The sequence below is a fragment of the Pan troglodytes genome, chromosome 7, assembly GCF_028858775.2.
Source record: "Pan troglodytes isolate AG18354 chromosome 7, NHGRI_mPanTro3-v2.0_pri, whole genome shotgun sequence".
NCBI classification, from domain to species: Eukaryota; Metazoa; Chordata; class Mammalia; order Primates; family Hominidae; genus Pan; species Pan troglodytes.
Window position 1 is genome coordinate 46,629,480 of NC_072405.2, and position 26,186 is coordinate 46,655,665.

Consider the following 26,186-nt stretch of genomic DNA (forward strand, 5'->3'; position numbering starts at 1 on the left):
TCCCCTTCCTGGGCTCAAGCCATTCTCCCGCCTCAGCCATCTGAGTAGTTGTGACTATAGGTCTGTGCCACCATGCTCAGCTAATTTTTTTTTTTTTTTTTTTAGAGGTGGGTTTCGTCATGTTGCTCAGGATGGTCTCAAACTTCTGGACTCATGCAATCCGCCAGCTTCAGCCTCCCAAAGTGCTTGATTACAGCATGAGTCACTGTGGCCCATAAAACCATTTTGTTGCATACCAAAAGTAAGATGGTGGTGTCTTGAAGAAAAAGAACTTGAGTGACTATTTGAATTGGAAGCTGAACTAGATGCTCTTTTTTCATGCAACATCATTTTTATTTGAAAGTATAAGGGACAAACTATGGCTATTTGTATGTAAGTATTTAGCAGAAATTTATTTGAAAACAAAGGAGACTTGTCACTTCAAGGAACACAATTTATCATTTGTTGCCAATGATAAAATTTGACCTTTTAAGAAAAAAGCAGAATATTGGAAAACTTGTACCTGCTACTCTGAGCTTGACAGCTTCCCAATATTAAAGACTTTTCTGATGAGATCGGTAATTTTAAAAAACTTGTATAATAAAATATATTAACATTTGGAAGATCTACATAGATCAGTGAACTGATATTTTCCCAAACGAACAATACATGCCTTAAGTCACACATGGGTAAGAGATCCATTCAAAGTGCGAGATAGGCTGCTTTGCCTATGGAGTAGCCATTCTTTTATTCCTTTACTTTCTTAATAAACTTGCTTTCACTTTACTCAAAACAACAAAAATAAAACAAAGTGCAAGACAGAAAAATGGATTTTAATAGTATCAGAATATGTAAAGTTTACTGATATATTTTCAAACTGCACATTGCAATCCACTTTTTTTTGAGACAGCCCTCCAAATTTGAGAACAGCTGGTATAGAGGCTACAACAGGATTTGAAGATAGAAAACCTAAATTCAAGTTCCAGTTCTGTCACTTACCTGACTGATTTTAGACAAGTTACTTAGGTGCAGGCTCTGAAGTCACACTGTGTGGGTTCGTGATTTTAGCTCCACCCCTTGCTAAATCGGCCTGCCTGGGCCTCCCAAAGTGCTGAGATTAACAGGCGTGAGCCGCTGTGCCCGGCCTTGCAGAAGCTATTCTAAGTGTAATAAATTTGAAGGGAAGGTGTTAACTTGGGGATATTTGTGTGTGGCTGTTAATTTGCAAAGAGAATAAATGTGTTATTAAAAATTGTTTTCTTTTTCTGTTTGTGAAGAAATAACAAAACTGAAATAGGCCGGGCAAGGTGGCTCACGCCTGTAATCCCAGCACTTTGGGAGGCCGAGGCGGGTGGATCACGAGGTCAAGAGATCAAGACCATCCTGGCCAACACGGTGAAACCCCATCTCTACTAAAAATACAAAAATTAGCTGGGCGCGGTGGCGCATGCCTATAATCCCAGCTATTCCGGAGGCTGAGGCAGGAGAATCGCTTGAATCTGGGAGGCGGAGGTTGCAGTGAGCCGAGATCGTGCTACTGCACTCCAGCCGGGTGACATAGTGAGACTCCGTCTCAAAAAACAAACAAACAAAAAAAAAAAACAACCAAAAACCAAAAACACAAAAACTGAAAAAAAAAAAAATGCCCTATAATCTAGTTAGAATATAGGAAAATATCTTTTTAAATACCAAAAGGTATTAAAATGAAATACTAAGGAGAGTCGGGCAGGGCCTGTACTCGACCTCATGACTGCGGGAAATTTCTCTTTTTTTCTTTTTTTGAGATGGAGTCTCCCTCTGTTGCCCAGGCTGGAGTGCAGTGGCTGCGATCTTGGCCCACTGCAACCTCCGCCTCCCGGGTTCAAGTGATCCTCCCACCTCAGCCTCCCAAGCAGCTGGAATTACAGGCGCGAGCCACCACCCCCGGCTAATTTTTATATTTTTAGTAGAGATGGCGTTTCACCATGTTGGCCAGGCTGGTCTTGAACTCCTGGCCTCCCAAAGTGTTGGGATTACAGGCGTGAGCCACTGCGTCCAGCCCCTTTCAACTTTTCACCTCAGTTATGTCTTCCTGTTTGGACAGCAGTATCTCATCTCCAACCTCCCTGGCATCTTTTAAATCCTGTTAAGGTTGCCTCTACAAAACAAAACAAAACAAAATTATTAATTTTATTGTTTGTTTAGAGACTAGTGTCGCAGTGTTACCCAGGCTGGAGTGCACTGGCGCCATCTGGGCTCATGCAGCTGGCACCAATGGGCTGGGGCGCTCCTTCAGCCTCAGCCTCCTGAGTAGCTCAGACCCAGGCGCTGACACCACGCCCGACACCTCTACATTTTTTAGGGATACCTTTTTGGTAACCTCTAAATCATAATAAATGCACGGAGGACGGGCCAAAGCCTTTTTTCCTGGCAAATGCTAGTGACACCCGTTCTCAGCACCCAGAAACAGAGGCCAGGAGCGGGGCGGCTGGACTGCGCCCTCCGCCCTACTCCGCTAATCCCGGGGCCGCGCAGTCCCTGCGTCCGGTGATCACCGCGCTGCTCCTGGCGCACTAGTAGGGTCTGCAGCGTATCCCGAGGATCATTCCGACTTTCCCGCCCCGTACGTGAGGGGCCGCCTTGAAGCCTCTTCCGCCACGGACACTCGAAACTGATCTTGAAGCCCCTGCCGTCACGGATACTAGAAACTGATCTCGAAGCCCCTTCCGCCACGGACACTCGAAACTCTCCCCTACTGTTAGACCTCAGCAGCCAGCAGCCCGCCGCCCGGCGCTGCAGCTCCCTGCCCGCAGGAGCCACGTCTCGCGCGACTCCCCCCACCTCTCGCGACACTTGCCGCCCGTGCCCTGCGGCCCTGCAAGCCCCACCCGCGGTCGCGCGCCGCGCTCCCCGCCGCCTCAGCTTTTCGCTCGGCATCCGTGCCCGCTACTCGCCCACTGGGAGCGCCGTGGCGCCTGGTGTTCGGCGCGAGCCCGGCGGGGCTGCAGGTTCCGCCCTGCTCCTCCGCGCCCCGCCCGGGCTGGGGTAAAGGCCGCGGCCGGGCCATGCAGTGTCCTCCTCAGGGAGGGCAGGAGAGCCTGAGGAGTGGCGGGGCCGCCAGGTGAGACCGCGTCGGGCGGGCGGCTGGACCGAGGGAGGCCCGGCTGGGTGCAGGTGGGCGGCGCAGCGCTGCGGGGCCGGGATGCGGGGCGGGGGAACCTCGGCTCCCGGGAAGCCCCGAGCCTGGGGGAACCCTGGGCACCCTGTGAACCCTGTGGTCTGCACTGGCTGCCCTGCTGCTGTCGCGGGGTTGCGGGCGGACGACCTGAGCCCGAGCTCCGAGGGCCCGGAGTGGGGCGCCAGGGCCTAGGGTCGCGGGGGCCAGGGGCGCGCCAGGGTGGCTGAGGTAAGTCTGTGTGGGGAAAAGGACAATGGAGCCGAAAGCCGGCGTCTGCCGTCCCGTCGGGCCCGCGCGAGATGCCCTCCTGCCCCCCGCCCTACGAGGCAGCTTAGAAGTGTCCTTCTGGTGCCTGCGGCGCTGATCGTTGCCGAGTGGAAGGAGTGTTGGAGAGGTAGAAACAGCTGGTCAGAGCCGCCTCTGCGGGAGGAGGCTTTTGAGGTCGCTTACCTTTCATCTGAGATTCTGGCTATGGGAGTGGGCGTGCGTGTGCGCACCGTGGCCCCAGGCGAGGTTTCGTCTTTTCCCAATTTGTACCACCACCCATTAAGCGACTTCAAGGATCCATCAAAAATGATTGGTTCCTAAGCGAACAGTTTTATTTTTTGTATTTTAAGATTCCATTAGTTGTGTAATGGTAGGGGCCTGGAGCCCAAAACCTTGGCGTTACTAGGACAGGGCATGACCCAGCTGACTTGGAGTAAATTTTCTGCCTTTAACTACATTTAGATTGGAAATTAGGGTAAAATGTTTTTGTTGCAATCTAGTTTCGAGCATGTGGTCCTGTGATTCTGGGTTTGTTTTATAACTTATGGACTGAGTAAAATTACCCAGTTTTCTGAGAGAATTGAGAATTCTGTGCAATGGTTGATCTAATAGAAGCATTTTATTTAAAGCTTCCACCCATCCAGTTGCTAATTTATGTTATTTGTCTTTTAAATTATGTAGATTTTGTTGTTGTTGTTGCAGAAATGGGTCCATAAAATGATTAGTTTTGTGCGTGTGCGAACAGTTACACAGTTAAGATCATTTTCCTGATAGTTTTCTTTTGTCTTTAGAGAGCGAAATGTCATCAGTGCAGTCACAACAGGAGCAGTTGTCCCAGTCAGATCCATCTCCGTCACCAAACTCATGTAGTTCCTTTGAGCTAATAGACATGGATGCTGGCAGCTTGTATGAACCAGTTTCTCCCCATTGGTTTTATTGTAAGATAATAGATTCTAAGGAGACATGGATTCCTTTCAACTCTGAGGATTCACAGCAGCTGGAAGAGGCATATAGCTCTGGTAGGTGAAAATTATGACTTGGAATAGACAAAGACTCTCCCCTCTTCAAACTATAATATAATGGTCCTTATAGTGAGTGCTATGAAAACCAAATTTTAGATTTTTCCAGTTACATAATTTCTTACAGCATTTTATATAGAACTTCTGCACTAATACCTAGCCAATCAATAATATTCAAGAATTTGGTCTGTATTTTGAAAACAGTATCTATCATTATTTCTGCATAGTTACCCAATAATTTTTTTTTCCTTAGAGTTGGGGTCCTAATTATATTGTCTAGGCTGGTCTTGAACTCCTAGGTTCAAGCAATCTTTCTGACTGGGCCTCCCAAAGTGCTGGGATTACAGGCGTGTTACACCCTGTGCCCAGCCCCCCAGTAATATCTTTAATGTTCTAGCTTATGTTTTACTTTGTTTTATAAAGAATGTGTAAGGCTGGGCACAGTGGCTCACACCTGTAATCCCAGCACTTTGGGAGGCCAAGGCGAGCAGATCACTTGAGGTCAGAGTTTGAGATTAGCCTGGCCAGCATGGTGAAACCCCTTCTCTACTAAAAATACAAAAATTAGCTGGGCGGCGGGGTTTGTGCCTGTAGTCTCAGCTACCTGGGAGGCTGAGGCAGGAGAATTGCTCAAACCCGGGAGGCGGAGGTTGCAGTGAGCCAAGATTGTGCCACTGGACTCCAGCCTGGGTGATAGAGTGAGACTTGTCTCAAAAAAAAAAAGAAAAGAAAAGAAAAGAAAAAAGTATGTATAGAGTGGGGTGCAGAAGAATGAACTCTCTAACTTGTCACTTGTCTTTTCTTCTTTTATAAAACAAGAATGATTCTATTTACACTGAATCATCATGATGGTTATTAATTTACCTTATGGTTCCTCAAGCAAATTCAGAAAAATCACATTATATAATTTTTTTTAAGGGGCACTGCTATCTTTCCTCAGAAAAAGAACAAAACTGTTTGGGTAGTATTTTTTTCATGTTTCATTAAAATCAGGAATGGTTTTGACGGTTTGTAAAGTAGGTAGTGAAAAAGATATGAATTAAATTCCATTTTGTTTGGTGTTTAGTCAAGTAGGAACTTTTCATTCATGTGTTTCATAACATTATTTAGAGTATAACTGAGAATTGTATGTTGGGAGATTTATTTTGAAATATGTACTTCTTTTCCCCTTTTCAATCCTTGAAAGGAAAAGGTTGTAATGGGAGAGTTGTTCCTACTGATGGGGGCAGATATGATGTTCATTTGGGGGAGAGGATGCGGTATGCTGTATACTGGGATGAACTGGCATCAGAAGTGAGACGATGTACGTGGTTTTACAAGGGGGACAAAGACAATAAGTATGTTCCCTACTCGGAGAGCTTCAGCCAAGTTTTAGAGGTATTCTTTTGACTCTTTTTTTACTTATTCTTTCTGTCTCTTATTTAATAATCTTTTCTTTCCTTTGTAATTTATTTTGTGAAATTTCCAGAAAGACTTTGGTTCTGTCTGCATCACATTATAAAACATAATAAAGCATTTCTATTTACAAGCAAGTTTCAGGATAAAGTAGTCTTATTTTCAGATTTTTTTTTTTTTTTTGAGACGGAGTCTCGCTCTGTTGCCCAGGCTGGAGTGCAGTGGTGCGATCTTGGCTCACTGCAACCTCCACCTCCCCGGTTCAAGTGATTCTCATGCCTCAGCCTCCCAAGTAGCTGGGATTACAGGTGGCCGCCACCACACCTGGCTAATTTTTTTTTAAGGGGCACTGCTATCTTTCTTCAGAAAAAGAACAAAACTGTTTGGGTAGTATTTTTTTTTTCATGTTTCATTAAAATCAGGAATGGTTTGACGGTTTGTAAAGTAGGTAGTGAAAAAGATATGAATTAGATTCCATTTTGTTTGGTGTTTAGCCAAGTAGGAACTGTTCATTCATGTGTTTCATAACATTATTTAGAGTATAACTCAGAATTGTATGTTGGGAGATTTATTTTGAAATATGTACTTCTTTTCCCCTTTTCAATCCTTGAAAGGAGAAGATTGTAATGAGAGAGTTGTTCCTACTGATTTTTATTAGAGATGGGGTTTCACCATGTTGGCTAGGCTTGTCTCGAACTCCTGACCTCAAATGATCTGCTGGCCTTGGCCTCCCAAAGTGCTGGGATTACAGGTGTGAGCTACTGTGCTTGGCCTTTTTCAGATTTTAAAATACGATGGAAATGGTTGTGGTGTTTTAAGGTGTAAAAAAAGAAAAAAATACTCCGGGCCTGGTGGCTCACGCCTGTAATCCCAGCAGTTTGGGGGGCTGAGGTGGGCGGATCACCTGAGGTTGGGAGTTTGAGACCAGCCTGACCAACATGGAGAAACCTCGTCTCTACTAAAAATACAAAATTAGCTGGGCACGGTGGTGCACGCCTGTAATCCCAGCTACTTGGAAGGCTGAGGCAAGAGAATTGCTTGAACCCGGGAGGTGGAGGTTGTGGTGAGTGGAGATCGCACCATTGAACTACAGCCTGGGCAACGAGCAAAACTCCATCTCAAAAAAAAAAAAAAAATACTGGTGGGCACAGTGGTTCTCACCTGTAATCCCAGCACATTGTGAGGCCAAGGCAGGAGGATGACTTGAGCCCAGGAATTTGAGAACAGCCTGGGCAACAAAGCAAGACCCCACCACTACAAAAAAAAGTACACACACACACACACACACACACACACACACACACACAAATGCAAACTGTATTATGCTATGGTCACAGGATTGATCTTTTTTAGCTTTTATTTTTCTTGCTCTGAAAACTGAAATTTTTCTTTAAATTGGAGTAGAGCGTTAGTATTTTTTTGTTGTTGTTGAAACAAGAGTGTCGTTATGTTTCCCAGGCTGGAGTGCGGTGGCACGATCTTGGCTCATTGCAAGCTCCGCCTCCTGGGTTCTTGCCATTCTCCTGTCTCAGCCTCCCAAGTAGCTGGGACTACAGGCGCCCGCCACCACGCCCAGCTAATTTTTTGTATTTTTAGTAGAGACGGGGTTTCACCGTGTTAGCCAGGATGGTCTCAAGCTCCTGACCTCGTGATCCGCCCGCCTCGGCCTCCCAAAGTGCTGGGATTACAGGCGTGAGCCACCACGCCCAGCCTTTTTCTTGTTTTTTTTTTTTGCTTTTTTTTGTTTTTGTTTTTGTTTTTGAGACAGAGTCTCACTCTGTTGCCCAGGCTGGAGTCCAGTGGTGCGATCTCGGCTCACTGCAACCTCTGCATCCTGGGTTCAAGCCCTTTTCCTGCCTCACCCTCCTAAGTAGCTGGGATTACAAGCGTGCCCCACCACACTGGCTAATTTTTTTTTTTGAGACGGAGTTCCACTCTTGTTTCCCAGGCTGTAGTGTAGTGGCGCGATCTCAGCTCACTGCAACCTCTGCCTCCTGGGTTCAAGCGATTCTCCTGCCTCAGCCTCCCGAGTAGCTGGGATTACAGGCATGTGCCACAAGGCCTGGCTAATTTTGTATTTTTAGTAGAGATGGGATGGGATTTCTTCATGTTGGTCAGGCTGGTCTCGAACTCCCAACCTCAGGTGATCCACCCGCCTTGGCCTTCCAAAGTGCTGGGATTATAGGTGTGAGCCACCGCGCCCGGCTCACACCGGCTAATTTTTGTATTTTTAGTAAAAATGGGGTTTTGCCGTGTTGGCCAGGCTGGTCTCGAATGCCAGACCTCAGGTGATCTTCCTGCCTTGGCCTCCCAAAGTATTGTGATTACAGGCATGAGCCACCACGCCTGGTCTAGAACATTAATATTAATATATTAAAATGTGAACACTAATTATCTAGCGTAGATGATGGAATTAGGAGTATTTTTCCCCCTTTGTCCTGGTGCTACTATCTGTTGTAATTTCAAAATAATTTAAAAATAGGCTGGGTGCTGTGGCTCATGCTTGTAATCCCAGCACTTTGGGAGGCCGAGGCAGGCAGATCACCTGAGGTCAGGAGTTTGAGACCAGCCTAGCCATTATGGCCAAACCCCATATCTACTAAAAATACAAAAGTTAGCCGAGTGTGGTGGCGGGTGCCTGTAATCCCAGCTACTTGGGAGACTGAGGCAAGAGAACTGCTTGAACCTGGGGGGCGGAGGTTGCAGTGAGCCGAGATTGTGCCACTGCAACCCAGCCTGGGCGACAGAGTAAGACAAACAAAACAAAACAAACAACAACAACAACAAAAAGATTTAAAAATAAATTTGATAAATTGGAGTAGGATATTCTTATTGAAACTCATTAATACATAGTATTCTTGTTAATAGGTTCAGTTTTAATAGGAAAGCTACTAGAGAACTCTAATGAAATGTGTTTTCTTTTAAGGAAACTTACATGCTTGCTGTAACTTTGGATGAATGGAAAAAGAAACTGGAATCTCCCAACAGAGAAATTATTATTTTACACAATCCAAAGGTAAAACAAAGCATTTCTCTTGTTGGGATAAAAAGTTAATTGCGCTATTAGGGAGAACTCAATTGGTTTCTTTTGCTAAGCACTCTGTAGGATAACCTTTGTCAAATTTTATATTGAATTCACAGTTATGAAACTTAAAAACTTGTAGCCACTACTGTTATTTACCCAACTCAGCTTATACAAAATAATTTTCTTATGGAAAATTATGCCACTGTAGAATAAGAAAATCACTGACATATTATGTGAGCATGTCTTCCATGTAGAAAGGGACTATTGACAGATCTGTTAGCCTAATATATTTTCACGGTTCTCATTTCAAGCCATACGAGTTGTATATCAAAACTCCAGTTCAGATTTTACTGTGTGGTTTGAAAGACATGATTCTACACTTAAAACTGCATTGTATAGAGATGATTGTATTGCAGAATATTTTTATTGCTCTGATCTGTTCTGTTTAAGCTTATGGTGCATTACCAGCCAGTTGCAGGGTCTGATGATTGGGGTTCAACACCCACGGAGCAGGGTCGACCAAGAACTGTGAAGAGAGGAGTTGAGAACATCTCTGTTGACATTCATTGTGGTAATGTTAATCATTTATTTTTTCTTACCTTTGGATGTATTTGTTTACTCCTTAAATTGTGACCTTTTTCTGTGGATTTAGATTACCTCAAGGCTTAAAAATCATCTTTAATCATATGGGTTTATTCCAAGTTGAGATTAGCATCACTTCGTCTACTAAGAATCTTAATAGATGTAAAAATATCTTTTAAAACATATGGTAGGATGGGTAAAATTTGGCAATACTATCCAGGAAGTCACTAAGTACAGATGAACTGATTTAGTCCTAATTCCAAGAAGTGTGATTCCACCTACTTGACTAGAAATTTATACCTGGTAATAACTCCTTGTCCTTGAAGATTTTCAACTAAGGAAAACTGTTTTTCAGCAGGACCTGATTATGCACTGCTATCTAGGTAGGGTCACTTATGGTTTTATAATATATTTAATTGGATTATAATATTCCTTTTTTCTTGTCTCTTGGACAAAATCCTAGCTTTACTGTAATTTAAAAAGATGAGTTTAAAATTTCAGGCTTTAAAAACATACCAAACATTGATAAAAATGAAATATTAGATAAAAGTATTTTATCAGTGTTCAGTTGCCTGGATTCAATAACTGTATTATGGTTATGTGAGATAATATACTTAGGAAATACACATTATGGTATTAAAGGGTTAAAGAGGTATGGTGCATGCAACCTGATGATGTATGTAGTCTGCTTTCTAATGATTCAGAAAAATAAATGTGTGTGTGTGTGTACACACACACAGAATCATAAAGCAAATGTAATTGTTAAAAAGTTGAATCTCTGTAAAAAGTATGTGGGAGTGTCTGTACTATGCTTTCTAGTTTTCTGTACATTTCTAGTTATTTAAAAATAAAAAGTTTTAAAAACCTGGCTGTGCGTGGTAGCTCATGCCTGTAATCCCAGCACTTGGGGAGGCCAAGGTGGAAGGATCACTTGAGCCCAGGAGTTCGAGACCAGCCTGGGCAATATGGCGAAACCCCGTCTGTACAAAAAATACAAAAATTAACTGGGCATGGTAGCACACATCTGTAGTCTCAGCTACTTTGGAGGCTGAGGCAGGAGGATCACTCGAGCCCAGAAGGTTGAGGCTGGAATGAGTGTTTATCATGCCACTGCACTCCAGCCTAGGCGACAGAGGGAGACTCTGCCTCAAAAAAAAAAAAAAAAAAGTTTTTAAAACCTGAAAAAAGGCCAAGTGTGTTGGCTCACGGCTGTAATCTCAGCACTTTGGGAGGCTGAGGCGGGCGGGTCAGGAGGTCGAGACCATTCTGGCTAACACGGTGAAACACCCTGTCTCTACTAAAACTACAAAAAATTAGCCAGGTGTGGTGGCGTGTGCGTGTAGTCCCAACTACTCGGGAGGCTGAGGCAGGAGAATCACTTAAACCCGGGAGGCAGAGGTTGCAGTGAGCCGAGATCGTGCCACTGCACTCCAGCCTGGGTGACAGAGCGAGACTCTGTCACAAACAAAAAAAAAAACCATAATTAAAAAAAAAAAAAAAGAGTTTTTTTTTTTTTGGAGACAGAGTCTTGCTCTGTCACCCAGGCTGGAGTGCAGTGGTGTGATCTCGGCTCACTGCAACCTCTGCCACCTCCAGGGTTCAAGTGATTCTTCTGCCTCAGCCTCGCGAGTAGCTGGGATTACAGGCATGCGCCACCACACCCGGCTAATTTTGTATTTTTAGTAGAGATGAAGTTTCACCGTGTTGGTCAGGCTGGTCTCGAAGTCCTGACCTCGTGATCTACCTGCCTTGGCCTCCCGAAGTGCTGGGATTACAGCCGTGAGCCACCGCGCCCAGCCGAGTTTTCTTTTTCAGAGATCAGAAAAAAAAGAAAAAAATCCTGAAAAAAATTTTACAGACTTATTTCAAGATAAATTAGAAACCAAGTAAAATCAGTGTATTTTTGCTAGGTACTTAAAGGACTATTTTGTATCTTTTAAATTATCTGTTCATCTTTTAACTTGCTCATATTTATAACCTTTTCATGATGAATGATATTAGAATACATGACTAATTATACAGAATAATTTTCTTTTTAATTTCATTTATAGGAGAACCTTTACAAATAGATCACTTGGTTTTTGTAGTCCATGGGATTGGACCAGCTTGTGATCTCCGCTTTCGAAGCATTGTACAGTGTGGTAGGTTTGCAAAGCATGTGAGAGAATATTAATCAGTGCTCTTGTGAGCTGAGATAAAGCCTTGTCTTTGGTCTATTGTCTTAGCTGCATAAGAAGATTTGGAGAGTTAAAGACAGGTGGCAAGGTAGTAAAGCTTCTCAGCTTAGACCTGAAGTGCTAGGAAATTCCTGAGTCTAATAGTTTATACTCTTAACTATTGTAATAGTCTCAAATGAACAAGCAGTTAATCCCTATAAAATTGTGTTTTATGATGTGGTGGTCCTATTTCTAACTATTTCAAATTTACAGGGAACCATAAAGATGATAGAGTTTAATGAATAACAGAAGCATCAATCATTTTTGTAATTCATACTGTGATAAACCTTTGATATTGTAATTGGAGGATTTAAGTCATTAGTATAACTAGATTTTGAAAGGTGTCCTCTAGGCTGGGTGCGGTGGCTCACGCCTGTAATCCCAGCACTTTGGGAGGCCAAGGCAGGTGGATCATGAGGTCACGAGTTCAAGACCAGCCTGGCCAAGATTGTGAAACGCTGTCTCTACTAAAAATACAAAAATTAGCCGGGCGCAGTGGCAGGCGCCTGTAATCCCAGCTACTCGGGAGGCTGAGGCAAGAGAATCACTTAAACTCGGAGGGCAGAGGTTGCAGTGAGCCGAGATCCGGCCACTGCACTCCAGCCTAGGCAACAGAGTGAGACCTCAAAAAAAAAAAAAAAAAAAAAAAAGGTGTCCTCTAAAACCTGATAGTATTCAAAGTTTAATTGTTCCAATTAGGGTGTCTTATTCTAACTGGCTAATGGTTCTAAACATAAACTAGAATTGTATTGTGGAAGGTTGAGACTGATGTGATATGAATTTCAAACAACGGTGTATTTTTTTTTCTTTAAAGTATTGGGTGGTGCTTGTTTATAAGAACCAGAAAGTTAGGGTAGGAATTCAACTGCAAGACTGTTGTTATATTGTCATGTGATTAAAAAAAAAAATGAAACAGTTCTCGTGATGCCGACTTTTTGAAGTTTAGCTTTCTTTTTTTTTCCTTTTCCTTTTTTTTTTTTGTTTTTAAATATATTATTTTCTTTCCTGAGACAGAGTTTTGCTCTGTTGCCCAGGCTGGAGTGTAGTGGCGTAAACTCAGCTCACTGCAACTTCTGCCTCCCGGGTTCAAGTGATTATCCTGCCTCAGCCTCCTGAGTAGCTGGGATTACAGGCGCACACCACCATGCCTGGCTAATTTTTGTATTTTTAGTAGATGGGGTTTCACCATGTTGGCCAGGCTGGTCTTGAACTCCTGGCCTCATACAATCCACCTGCCTTGGCCCCCCAAAGTGCTGGGATTACAGGCATGAGCCACTGCTCCTGGCCTGAAGTTAGCCTTCTTTTGATGAAATATTTTGTATGGTAAAAGCAAGTTGTTAGGCCAGGCACGGTGGCTCACACCTGTAATCCCAGCACTTTGGGGGGCCAAGGCAGGCAGATCACCTAAAGTCAGGAGTTCAGGACCAGCCTGGCCAACAGGACAAAACCCCATCTGTATTAAAAATACAAAAATTAGCTGGGCATGGTGGTATGTGCCTGTAATCCCAGATCCTCAAGAGGCTGAGGCAGGAGAATTGCTTAAACCAGTGAGGTGGAGGCTGCAGTGAGGTGAGATCTCGCCACTGCACTCCAGCTTGGGTTACAGAGCAGTACTCCATCTCAAAAAAAAAAAGTTATTAAAGAAACATCTTTTCCTATATGCATTCATAATTTTTCCTGAATACCACTTTATTTTTGACGGAAGTCAGTATGTGTTCTGTGCAAATGTAGTTAGAGTATAATTACATGATTTGTTGCATCCAGATTCTACAGATTTGTTACTTCATTGTTGATGCATAAGTTAATTTTCTTTTCCAGTTAATGATTTTCGCAGTGTTTCCTTGAACTTGCTACAGACACATTTTAAGAAAGCCCAAGAAAATCAGCAGATTGGGAGGGTAGAATTTCTTCCAGTCAACTGGCACAGTCCTTTGCATTCTACTGGTGTGGATGTGTGAGTAATACTTAATACCTTTGAGTTGTTAGCTGTGATTATATTTTTTGATCATTGCTATGCTTGGGGACGTTTTTATGCTATAGCTGACTGAATATTTAAAATTTCTTAGAGATATGCTATTAAATGCTGATCAGTCCCTTGGTTTAATTAGCCCTGGTTAGGAGTGGAGAGCTGTGTGTATCTTCAGTATGTTTTACTGGCTCACTAGTATTTACTGTTACAGCTTCATTGTATCTTTAGCATTAAAGCCAAATATTGCTATCTTCCCATAGTGTATAACCATTTCCATCTTCAGATGTCAAAAGCTAGCCGTACCCCAAGATGTACAAAGTATTTTGTTGTTCCTTTTGTTATTATATTTAAATAATATTTGTCCAAATTTAGAAAAAAGGGGGGATTTCTCAAACATTAAACTACTAGCATTTAAAACTTGAGGTATAATTGGTACAGTGACTTTTAAGTGATGGCTTTCTTAAGGTACAAGACCATTAGTTTTGTTTGCAAATTTTATGGTAATGACAGAGAATGTTGCTTAAATTGAGGATATCTAGCTATGGGGCTCTCCAGCAAGTAGCGTGTTTCTAATTTAGTTCTAGAATAGAACCAGGAGATGCAGGAAGTAGTCAGCATTGTTTCCATGCTGGTCTCAGAAATGGCTTTTCTGATTCTGTGTCTCAGTTCTCAGTACCCCGTGATTTGGGTATATTCCGTTTGCCAAACACTGTGGTGGGGTCCGGATTCTTCAATATTTGAGCAGATGCTAAGAGGTTACTAAGGGCACATAGCCCTTATAAATTGCAGAAGTGGTTGAATATTTGAGGAATCTTTCTGGGAATTTTAAGAAACCTTTAACTGGATGTTAGATTTTGTCAGTGTGGTCTTCCTCTGCCAGATATGAATTCTGTTTGCTTTTGGCACCTGGCACTCACACCTTTTTCTGCTTTTAGAAATTGTGCATTGAGAGAGGGAGCTGATCTCTTTATCGTTTGACCTGTAATTAAAAAACCTTACTGCTGAGAATTCCAGGAAAAGCCTTTTACATTTTTTGTTTTGTCTTTTTAGAAAACTTTTTTTTATTAGAGATAATTTTGTTCACAGAAGTAGTATATATGATGAATCCTTGTATACTGATTACCCAGCCCTAACAAGCCTCAACACATGGCTGGTTCTGCCTCAACCGTATCTTCATACCGTATCTAATGCCCCTTCATCACCATATGATTTTTATCTTAGACATCCTGTAATTTCATCTGTAAATGTTTCAGTTTGTATCTTTTTTTTTTGGTTGGAGTGCAGTGGTGTGATCACAGCTCACTGCAGCCTGGACCTCCTTGGGCTCAGGTGATCCTCCCGCCCCAGCCTCCCAAGTACTGCTGGGACTACAGGCATGTGGCACCACTTGCAGCTGATTTTTTAATCTTTTTTTTTTTTTTTTTGAGATGGAGTTTTGCTCTTGTCCAGGCTGGAGTGCAGTGGCGTGATCTCAGCTCACCGCAACCTCCGACTCCCGGGTTCAAGCAGTTCCCAGTCTTGGCCTCCCGAGTAGCTGGGATTACAGGCATGCGCCACCATGCCTGGCTAATTTTGTATTTTTGGTAGAGACAGGGTTTCTCCACGTTGGTCAGGCTGGTCTCGAACTCTTGACCTCAGGTGATCCGCCCGTCTTGGCCTCCCCAAGTGCTGGGATTACAAGCGTGAGCCACCGTGCCTGGCCCAATCCAGCTGATTTTTCTATTTTTTGTAGAGATGGGCTTTTACCATGTTGGCCAAGCTGGTTTTGAACTCCTGGGCTCAAGCAATCTGTCTGCTTTGGCCTCCTAAAGTGCTGGGATTACAGGTGTGAGCCACAGTGCCTGGCCTGAACAGTATATTTTATTTTTTATTTTATTTTTGAGATGGAGTGTCGCTCTGTCACCCAGGCTGGAGTGCAGTGGCACGGTCTCGGCTCACTGCAACCTCTGCCTCCTGGGTTCTAGCAATTCTCCTGCCTCAGCCTCCCAGGTGGCTGGGACTACAGTCATGCGCCACAATGCCCAGCTGATTTTCGTATTTCTTAGTAGAGACAGGGTTTCACCATATTGGCCAGGCTGGACTCCTGACCTCGTGATCTGCCCCCCTCAGCCTCCCAAAGTGCTGGGATTACAGGTGTGAGCCACTGCGCCGGCCTGAACAGTATTTTTTTTGTTGTTTTTTTTGAGACAGAGTCTTGCACTGTTGCCTGGGCTGGAGTGCAATGGCACGATTTCGGCTCACTGCAACTTCCGCCTCCTGGGTTCATGTGATTCTCCTGCCTCAGCCTCCCAAGTAGCTGGGGTAAAGGTGCACATCACCACAACCGGCTAATTTTTTGTATTTTTAGTAGAGACAGGGTTTCACTCTGTTGGACAGACTGGTCTCGAACTTTGGACCTCGTGATCTGCCCGCCTCAGCCTCTCAAAGTGCTGGGATTACAGGCGTGAGCCACCGCTCCTGGCCCTGAACAGTATATTTTAAAGGACTTAAAAAATGTATAACCATAACACTATTATCACACTTAAAAATTTCTTAATATCATCAAATACCTAGTCAGTGTTCAAATTTCCAGTTGTCTATTATATTTTTATACATATTTTATACATATTTTTATATACATTAATTATATAATTATATACATTAATTTTTATATACATATTTATATAATTACAAACATGTTTTAAACTGGGATCCAAATAAAGTCCATACCTTGCAATTAGTTGATATGTCTTTTATTATAAGTCTCTCTTGGGCTGGGCATGGTGGCTCATGCTTGTAATCCCAGCACTTTGGGAGGCCGAGGCAGGTGGATCATCTGAGGTCAGGAGTTTGAGACCAGCCTGGCTAACATGACAAAACCCTGTCACTACTAAAAATACAAAAATTAGCTGGGCATGGTGGCACATGCCTGCAATTCCAGCTATTTGGGAGGCTGGGGCAGGAGAATCGCTTGAACCTGGGAGGCAGAGGTTACAGTGAGCTGAGATCGTGCCACTGCCCTCCAGCCTGGGCAATAGAGCGAGAGTCTGTCTCAAAAAAAAAAAAAAAAGAAAAAAAAAGTCTCTTTAATTTATTTTCTTGATTACCACTTACCTGTCTGTCTACATCTGTTGTTTTCTTGCAGTTTATTTATGGAAGAAATGGGTTTGACTTGAGGGTTTTTTATACTCTGAATTTTGCTTATCACATCCCTCTGGCTTCATTACACATGTTCCTTTGTCCTCTTTTTGTTTTTTCCTATAAATCGACAATTGTTTGTTATAAAATGTTTAAGCTTGAAGGCTTAAAATTGGAAGCGGCTATTAAGTGTATTTAGGTTTCCTGCTTAAATTATTTTTCCTTTTTTCAGAGATCTGCAGCGAATAACCCTGCCCAGCATTAACCGCCTCAGGCACTTCACCAATGACACAATTCTGGATGTCTTCTTCTACAATAGTCCCACCTACTGTCAGACTATTGTGGACACAGTTGCTTCTGAAATGAACCGAATATACACACTTTTTCTACAGAGGAACCCTGATTTCAAAGGGGGTGTATCCATTGCTGGTCATAGTTTAGGTAACAAAATGAGTTCTGTGTGACCAGAGAAGACTATCACATTTTAAAGACACCTGTTTTTGAAGCACAATGTCTTTTATCAGTATGAAATTCAGAGGTCTAGAAGTGGTCTGTGATCAGGAAATTTGGAAGGGGTTGGAAGGGTGGCGGTAAATTGGAAAGAAAGACTCCTTGCTGTATAGATTTGCCTACATATGTAATTGGCTTATGCCTTTTTTGTATAACAGAGAGCCATTTAGTGCTAATGCTTAGAAATTGTCCCTTCTTCTATTTTACTTATAGGTTCGCTTATATTGTTTGATATCCTAACAAATCAGAAAGATTCTTTGGGGGATATTGACAGTGAAAAGGTAATTTAGATGTTCAGCTAGGTTTTCTTGTAGTTTTCCTTAGTAAGGATTTATAGATTTTAGACTTATTTTTTGTTTTTAGCTGAGTTTAGTTTCATGTCATGACATTACATTTACACTTATTTTCATTTTAACAGACTTTTAATTATCTCCGTCATTCTTGGATGATAGAAGGAAGATAGTAACATGCTTCTACAAATAATAATTGTTATACTCTAAACCATAGTTATCTTATTTTCTTTTGTGAATATGCACCACTGGCCGGGCGCGGTGGCTCATGCCTGTAATCTCAGCACTTTGAGAGGCTGAGACTGGTGGATCACCTTAGGTCAGGAGTTCAAGACCAGCTTGGCCAACATGGTGAAACCCCATCCGTACTAAAAATACAAAAATTAGCTGGGCATGGTGGTGTGTGCCTGTAATCCCAGCTACTTGGGAGGCTGAGGCAAGAGAATCGCTTGAACCTGGGAGGTGGAGGTTCAGTGAGCTGAGATCGTGCCACTGCACTCCAGCCTGGGTGACAGAGTGAGACTCCGTCTCAAAAATATGCACTGCTGATCTGTTAATAGAGTTATGGAATCATTGAGCTAAATGAAGTTTGCATATGAACAAATGAATGAATTGGCTACAAATTGATATGATTTATAGAAACTCTGTTCGAAAGTATTGGGGACTTGATGTTTAAACATTATTTTAGTAAAAATTCCTATAACCATGTATCATCTGTAGGATTGATTTGGTACCTATTTCTCCTGTTGGACCATGAGTTCCTCCAGAGCAGAGCTTTTGTCTTAGACTATTTTATTTCTATTTCTATTTCTTTTTTTTCTTTTTTTTTTGAGACAGTCTCTTGCTCTGTCACCCAGGCTGGAATGCAGTGGCACGATCTCAGCTCACTGCAACCTCTGCCTCCAGGGTTCAAATGATTCTCCTGCTTCAGCCTCCCCAGTAGCTGGGATTACAGGCGCATGCCACCGTACCTGGCTAATTTTTGTATCTTTAGTAGAGACAGGGTGTTGGTCAGACTGGTCTTGAACTCCTGACCTTGTGATCCGCCCACCTCGGCCTCCCAAAGTGCTGGGATTACAGATGTGAGCCACCATGCCCAGCCTAGACTGTTTTATTTCTTAAGCACTGTTTTCCTAATTTCTTAAGCACTGAGCTCCCTTAAAATTCAGCAAATGTTTGTTAATGATGATGAATATTTTACTCATTTCTTTAAAAACATATTTTCAATTGAAGTTGCAAAACCTTGGAACCTCTTAATTTATATCTTGCATAAATGACAATTTGTTAAAGTTAAGATACATTGCTGTGGAAATCTATGTATTTCTTTACTGCAAAATAGTATTAAAGGAAACTAAATGAATGTCAAGAATATGAGCTTTATAATTTAATTTTTAGGATTCGCTAAATATTGTAATGGATCAAGGAGATACACCTACACTAGAGGAAGATTTGAAGAAACTTCAGCTCTCTGAATTCTTTGATATCTTTGAGAAGGAGAAAGTAGATAAGGAAGCTCTGGTAAAAATAATCTTTTAAAACTTTATGCCAAGCCATTTTCAGTATTTCTGTTTATCGTGTTTACTAAGAGCCTACCCTTTAGACACTTTTTAGTCATAAATACTTTATGATTAATGTTCCTTAGCATTATTTATTTGCTTTTTATCATATCAAGTGACCTTTGCTTTGTGGAAGTTCAAAGGTCAGATGGCCATATTGATATTCATAGAGCAATGGAGCAGACTAACCAGTACGGCTCATAGAAAACATGAGTGCAAGAACAAACAAATAAATAACCATTAGCTATTCCAACTCTAATTTTCTGTTGTACTTTCAAGAGCTCTACTGTTATTTGCGAGTAGCTGGGATTACAGGTGCCCGCCACCACGCCTGGCTAATTTTGATATTTTTAGTAGAGATGGGGTTTCACTGTATTGGCCAAGCTGGTCTCTTGGCCAGGCTGGTCTGGAATTCCTGACCCCGTGATCCACCCACCTTGGCCTCCCAAAGTGCTGGGATTACATGTGTGAGCCACCGTGCCCAGCCAGCTTATTTGTTTTTGTTTTTTTTTTTTCCATTTTTGTTGTGCCTTTTTCTGGTTTGTGATACATTCACTCATTTAACAGATATTTAGAAAATGCTTACTATACCAAGTACTGGATAGATTGGTGAATAAGACATATGATCCCTGACCTCATAGTGTTTATAGTTTACTGGGGAAGACATATGTTAAATAATCACACACATCATGGCAATTACAATAAGTAAGTAGGAAAAGTACACCGTGTTGTAAGAATTAACCTGGTCTCATAAGGTGCAGGAAGGCTTCCCTAATCAAATGAGTGACAGCTGGCTGGGTGTGGTGGCTCACACCTGTAATCCCAGCACTTTGGGAGGCCGAGGTGGGCAGATCACGAGGTCAGGAGTTCGAGACCAATCTAGTCAACATGGTGAAACCCTGTCTGTACTAAAAATACAAAAATTAGCTGGGTGTGGTGGCACACACATGTAGTCCCAGCTACTTGGGAGGCTGAGGCAGGAGAATCGCTTGAACCCAGGAGGTGGAGGTTGCAGTGAGCTGAGATCACGCCACCACACTCCAGCCTGGGCGACAGAGCAAGACTCCATCTCAAAAAAAAAAAAAAAAAAAAGATGAGTGACACTTGAGATCTTGATTGTTAGTCTGTTCCATACTTGTGTGTTTGCTGTATGTTCTCAGTGCTTGCGTTCATCAGCAGGAGTATAATCCTTCTCAGGCATGTGACATCTAAGTCAGTATAGAAATCAAGGAAGTTTTTTTGTTTTGTTTTGTTTTTTTGAGACGGAGTCTTGCTCTGTCGCCCAGGCTGGAGTGCAGTGGCACGATCTCAGCTCACTGCAAGCTCTGCCTCCCGGGTTCACGCCATTCTCCTGCCTCAGCCTCCTGTGTAGCTGGGAATACAGGTGCCTGCCACCGCGCCTGGCTAATTTTTTTTGTATTTTTAGTAGAGACGGGGTTTCACCATGGTCTCCATCTCCTGACCTCGTGATCCACCCGCCTCGGCCTCCCAAAGTGCTGGGATTACAGGCGTGAGCCACCGCGCCTGGCCAGAAATCAAGGAAGATTTTTATGTCCTGAAGTCCTTAGATACCCAACTTCTCTGTTTTTTTTTTTTTTAACAATAACAATGTTGTCTATATTATTGTAACATTGATATTATAAGTATTGATATTTTCTATTCTTTTTTAGGCTGTTTCATGAATAAAACAGGTCCTTTTTTCTGGAAGTTATTCTATGATGTTTTACTGCTAGAGAGACAGGCAGCAACAGAGTGCCTAGGCCTTATTCCTCTTAGGGGACAGGGTTGATTTTATTTTGTCTAGAAATAAGAAAGACTTGATTTTCTATGCCTAGGCTTTATGTACAGACCGAGATCTTCAGGAAATAGGAATTCCTTTAGGACCAAGAAAGAAGATATTAAACTATTTCAGCACCAGAAAAAACTCAATGGTATGTGCCTAATACAGCTTGTTGGACTAAACAATTCTTTGATGTCCATAGTGTGTCCTTGTGCTTTGTGGGATGTTTACTCTGGGGAGCCAAGCAGTTTTTTGGTAATTGATCTTTGGCTCTTTTTTTTTTGAGACAGGGTCTCGCTCTGTCACTCAGGCTGGAGTGCAGTGGTGTGATCCCAGCTCATTGCAACCTCTGCCTCCCAGGTTCAAGCGATTCTCCTGCCTCAGCCTCTCGAGTAGCTGGGACTACAGGCGCCCACCACCATGCCTGGCTAATTTTTATATTTTTAATAGAGACGGTGTTTCACCATATTGGCCAGGCTGGTCTCAAACTCCTGACCTTGTGATCTGCCCGCCTTGGCCTCCCAAAGTGCTGGGATTACAGGTGTGAGCCACCCGCCTGGCCGATCTTTGGCTCTCTTTCTAGAAATTAAACACATTTTCTTTTTTACATTCTTTTTTTTTTTCTTTTCCTGGAAATGAAATCTTGCTGTGTTGCCCGGGGTGGAGTATAGTGGGTGGTCTCGGCTCACTGCAACCCCCACCTTCCAGGTTCAAGCAATTCTCCTGCTTCATCCTCTTGAGTAGCTGGGATTCCAGGTGTGCACCACCATGCCCAGCTAACTTTTTGTATTTTTAGTAGAGACGGGGTTTCACTATGTTGGCCAGGCTGGTCTTGAACTCCTGACCTCAGATGACCCATGTGCCTCAGCCTCCCAAAGTGCTGCACCGCTCCTGGCCCTTCTTTTTTTACATCCTTAAAAGTGTTATTAGCTTCAGAAGTCTTCTCTCCTCTGGAATTCTCCTACCATTTATTTATTTATTTATTTTTGCTTTTTTCTTTTCATGAGAGTTTTACCAATATCTACTTCACATCACATACCATAAAATTCACCCTTTTAAAGTTTACAATTTAATGGTTTTTAGTATATTCATAGAGTTATGTAACCATTACCACTATCCAATTTCAGCACATTTCCATTGTCCCTTAGGGAAACCCCATACCCATTTGCTGTCACTCCCCATTGCTCCCTGCCCCCAGCCTCTGTCAACCACTAATCTACTTTCTGTTTCTACAGATTTGCTTATTTTGGACATTCCATATAAATGGAATGTCCGTTTGAGCCATGTGTCTGACTTCTTTCACCTAGCATAATATTCTGAAGGTTTACCTGTGTTAACAGTACTTCCACATTCAGTTTTTCTGGTCACTGAATTTCTCTCCATATCTTATTAGTTAGTTTTTTTCTTTTTGAGTCGGAGTGTTGCTCTGTCGCCCAGGATGGAGTGCAGTTGCACGATCTTGGCTCAATTGCAACCTCTGCCTCCTGGATTCAAGTGATTCTCCTGCTTCAGCTTCCTGAGTAGCTGGGATTACAGGTACGCGACACCACACCCAGCTAATTTTTGTATTTTTAGTATGGGGTTTCACCATGTTGGCCAGGCTGGTCTTGAGCTCCTGACCTCAAGTGATCCGCCCACCTCAGCCTCCCAAAGTGCTGGGATTACAGGCGTGAGCCACCATGCCTGGCCAGTAGTTAGTTCTTTTCCAACTTTTTAGCAGGTGGCTCATTTCTTTTTAAAGACTCAGTTCTTGGCCCAGCCCATCGACATCCTACTTCCCTTGATTACAGAGGCACGGCACTTCATAGAACTCTAGCAATCCTCAGCATTATCTTCCCACAGTGCCCTGCTATTGTTTTCTCTTATGATTGTTGCCTAAAGTTTCAACGCTACTGAAATGGCTATGTACAACTTTCATCATTTTAGAGCATCTAAGAATGTCAATTAACAATTTAAGGCAATAATTTAATCTTGTTTTCTGAGGAAATCTTCCTAGAATTTTTGGCTGCCATTTCAGAACTTTCCCAAGGGTCCTTTCAAACCAGTAGAAAACTATATAATCCTTTGGCTATACTTTTACTATATAGTAGCTCCCCATACTTTTTTTTTTTAATAGAGACTATGTTGCCCAGGTTGGACTTGAACTCTTGGGCTTAAACAATCCTACCTACCTACCTACCTCAGGGTCCTGAGTAGCTGAGACTACAGGTGCATGCCGTCATGCCCAGCTTCTCCACATAACTATTTTTTACTCTTTAGGGTATTAAGAGACCAGCCCCGCAGCCTGCTTCAGGGGCAAACATCCCCAAAGAATCTGAGTTCTGCAGTAGCAGTAATACTAGAAATGGTGACTATCTGGATGTTGGCATTGGGCAGGTAACTAATTCTCTTTGATCATTTTACAGCCTGCTATTTGTATGGTAGAAACAGATGTAACTTTTGTTATTAATGAGAGATGCTTTTGTTTTCCTCCTTTGAGGTGTCTGTGAAATACCCCCGGCTCATCTATAAACCAGAGATATTCTTTGCCTTTGGATCTCCCATTGGAATGTTCCTTACTGTCCGAGGACTAAAAAGAATTGATCCCAACTACAGATTTCCAACGTGCAAAGGTTTCTTCAATATTTATCACCCTGTAAGCATTGTATAGCTATTGTGGTTTTACCTAAATATCAGGGCTTATTGTTAAAGAACATAGGATTTTCTGTTGTGTTGATTTTTTTTCCTATTCCATTGTCTAGCAATGAGACAACTTATAATAGTATTGATTTGGAAGTGATGGAGCAGAACTGTACATTTTTTTAAATGAACTTATGATTATTCTTGTTTAAGATACATAGTTCTGGTTGTACATGGTGACTAATGCCTGTCATCCCAGCACTTTGGGAGGTCAAGGCAGGAGGATTGCTTGAGCCTAGGAGTTGAAGGCTACAGTGAGCCATGATTGCACCACTGCACTCCAGCCTGGGTGACACAGCGAGACCTCATCTCAAAAAAAAAAAAAAAACAAAAGTTATATAGTTTCCAGACTGTGCTTAGCAGAGGTAAATGTAGCTCTTGTTTTTCCTATGTAGTTTGATCCTGTGGCCTATAGGATTGAACCAATGGTGGTCCCAGGAGTGGAATTTGAGCCAATGCTGATCCCACATCATAAAGGCAGGAAGCGGATGCACTTAGGTAAGTCCGAGCATAGAACTTGATAATTCTAGACCTTTTGGCCAGTGCAAAGGGCATCATTCACTCTGTTCAGCTATGTTGGACCCTAAGCTCTTTGTAAATCATTTAATGTTCTTTATTTATATGTTTCAGAACTGAGAGAGGGCTTGACCAGGATGAGTATGGACCTTAAGAACAACTTGCTAGGTTCGCTGCGGATGGCCTGGAAGTCTTTTACCAGAGCTCCATACCCTGCCTTACAAGCTTCAGAAACACCAGAAGAAACTGAAGCAGAACCTGAATCAACTTCAGAGAAGCCTAGTGGTCAGTGACACTGTACACATTGACCAGCTGCCAGATAAGAGGGATGCCATGGTGTGGCATTTTTCATAGTTAATTTAATTTCACATTTAATTTCATAGTTAATATTGCATTCTTTTGCTTTAGTTTTCAACTTCTAAAGAGCTCTATTCCTGCTTGCATTTAGTATAAACCCAAGGCAAATGACCTAGCTATCAATGGTATAGGTAATGAGATGTGTTGCACAAAAGCAAAAAAGGGGATTGGACAAAATTACTGTGACCTGAGAAGGAGCTTGAAGGAGATTGAGAGGAGGAAGATGGGAGAGAGCTCTCTGAACAGAGAGTAGCTCATTCTGTGGTAAACTTGGAGTGTGAGGAGAAGTTAACAGGATAACCCTGAAGGCCAAAAGGTTTTAGATTCTTATTATGGTTCTTCCATATCCAGATGTTAACACAGAAGAGACCTCTGTGGCAGTTAAAGAAGTCCTGCCTATCAATGTGGGGATGCTGAATGGAGGCCAACGCATTGACTATGTGCTACAGGAGAAGCCTATTGAAAGTTTTAATGAGTATTTATTTGCTTTACAAAGCCATCTATGCTACTGGTAAATGTTGTTTATTTTTGTCTGTTTTGTTTGTTTACCTGTTTCATAGATAGTTGATAGATGTAGAAAAAGGAGGATAGGCCAGGTGCATTGGCTCAGGCTTATAATCTCAGCACTTTGGGAGGCCAAGGTGGGAGGATTGCTTGAGTTCAGGAGTTTGAGACCGGCCTGGGAAACATAGCAAGACCTCATCTCTACAAAAACTAAATTAGCTGGGCGTGGTGGTATGCGCTTATAGTCCCAGCTACTTGGGAGGCTGAGGCAGGAGAGTCACTTGAGCCCAGGAGTTTGAGACCACAGTGAGCCATGATCACACCACTGCACTCTAGCCTGGGTGACAGAGCAAGACCCTGTCTCAAAAAAAAAAAAAAAGACCTGTGTACCTTTGGAATTAAAATGACTTCTCATTTAGACAGCACAAGCACAATCATGTCATTTCAAGAATCTGGTTTAAACACACTGTTGTTTTATTTTGCAGCTGGGTAGAACATGGTTGAGGCTAATGATGCCAACAACCATAAGTTCAATTATCTTGGTGTTAAAAATGTGTCTTTTGGCCATTTAGGTGCACATGAATGAACTGGAACAAATATTACTGTTGCTGGAAGTCTTATAGCAAACCCATTTGAAAGCATTTATGGTAGCTGTGACAGAATTAATTATTATTATTTTATCATTATTTGAGACAGGGTCTTGCTGTGTCACCCAGGCTGGAGTGCAGTGGCATGCTCATGGTTCACTGCAGCCTTGACCTCCTGGACTCAAGTGATCCTCCCCTCTCAGTCTCCCTAATAAGTAGGATGACCGTTGTGCACCACCATGCCCAGCTAATTTTTGTACAGACAGGGTTTCGCCATGTTGCCCAGGCTGGTCTAAACTTCAAGCAATCAATCCGCCTCCACCTCTGCCTCCCAAAGTGCTGGAATTACAGGCATGAGCCACCATGCCTGGGCAGAATTATTATTAAATATAATTGGTTACCTGATGGATTGTAGAATGGATTAATGATGCTTATTGAAATTCAGGCCGGGTATGGTGGCTCATGCTTATAATCCCAGCACTTTGGGAGGCCGAGGAAGGAGGATTGCTTGAGGCCAGGAGTTGAAGGCTGCAGTGAGCCATGATGGTGCCACCGCACCCTAGCCTGAGTGACTGAGCGAGACCATGTCTGAAAAAAAATAGTATAAAATAATACTAATTAATCCCTGAAGAAGTTGACATAAAAATAAAGTAAGGAAAATAAGATGGGTCAGAGATAAGT

General features: G+C 42.6%; 1 protein-coding gene across 7 annotated transcripts in view; it reads left to right on the top strand.

Annotated features, from left to right (window-relative positions):
* Positions 1 to 2,528: 2,528 nt before the first annotated feature.
* Positions 2,529 to 26,186, top strand: part of DDHD2 (DDHD domain containing 2) — a 36,522-nt gene continuing 12,864 nt past the window's right edge. For 4 of the 7 annotated variants that reach the window (XM_016959346.4, XM_016959344.3, XM_519711.7 and 1 more), the window contains exons 1-16: positions 2,529 to 3,079; positions 4,195 to 4,422; positions 5,609 to 5,799; positions 8,744 to 8,833; positions 9,293 to 9,413; positions 11,476 to 11,565; positions 13,459 to 13,594; positions 16,959 to 17,167; positions 17,450 to 17,517; positions 18,922 to 19,044; positions 20,918 to 21,013; positions 23,122 to 23,238; positions 23,342 to 23,497; positions 23,937 to 24,039; positions 24,172 to 24,342; positions 24,766 to 24,925. In XM_016959346.4, coding sequence (XP_016814835.1) covers positions 4,203 to 4,422; positions 5,609 to 5,799; positions 8,744 to 8,833; positions 9,293 to 9,413; positions 11,476 to 11,565; positions 13,459 to 13,594; positions 16,959 to 17,167; positions 17,450 to 17,517; positions 18,922 to 19,044; positions 20,918 to 21,013; positions 23,122 to 23,238; positions 23,342 to 23,497; positions 23,937 to 24,039; positions 24,172 to 24,342; positions 24,766 to 24,925 — 2,051 coding nt within the window. In that variant the 5' untranslated portion in view covers positions 2,529 to 3,079; positions 4,195 to 4,202. The remainder of the gene's footprint in view (positions 3,080 to 4,194; positions 4,423 to 5,608; positions 5,800 to 8,743; positions 8,834 to 9,292; positions 9,414 to 11,475; positions 11,566 to 13,458; positions 13,595 to 16,958; positions 17,168 to 17,449; positions 17,518 to 18,921; positions 19,045 to 20,917; positions 21,014 to 23,121; positions 23,239 to 23,341; positions 23,498 to 23,936; positions 24,040 to 24,171; positions 24,343 to 24,765; positions 24,926 to 26,186) is intronic. The other 3 variants (XM_063817021.1, XM_054656656.2, XM_016959347.4) reach the window with 1 other exon arrangement.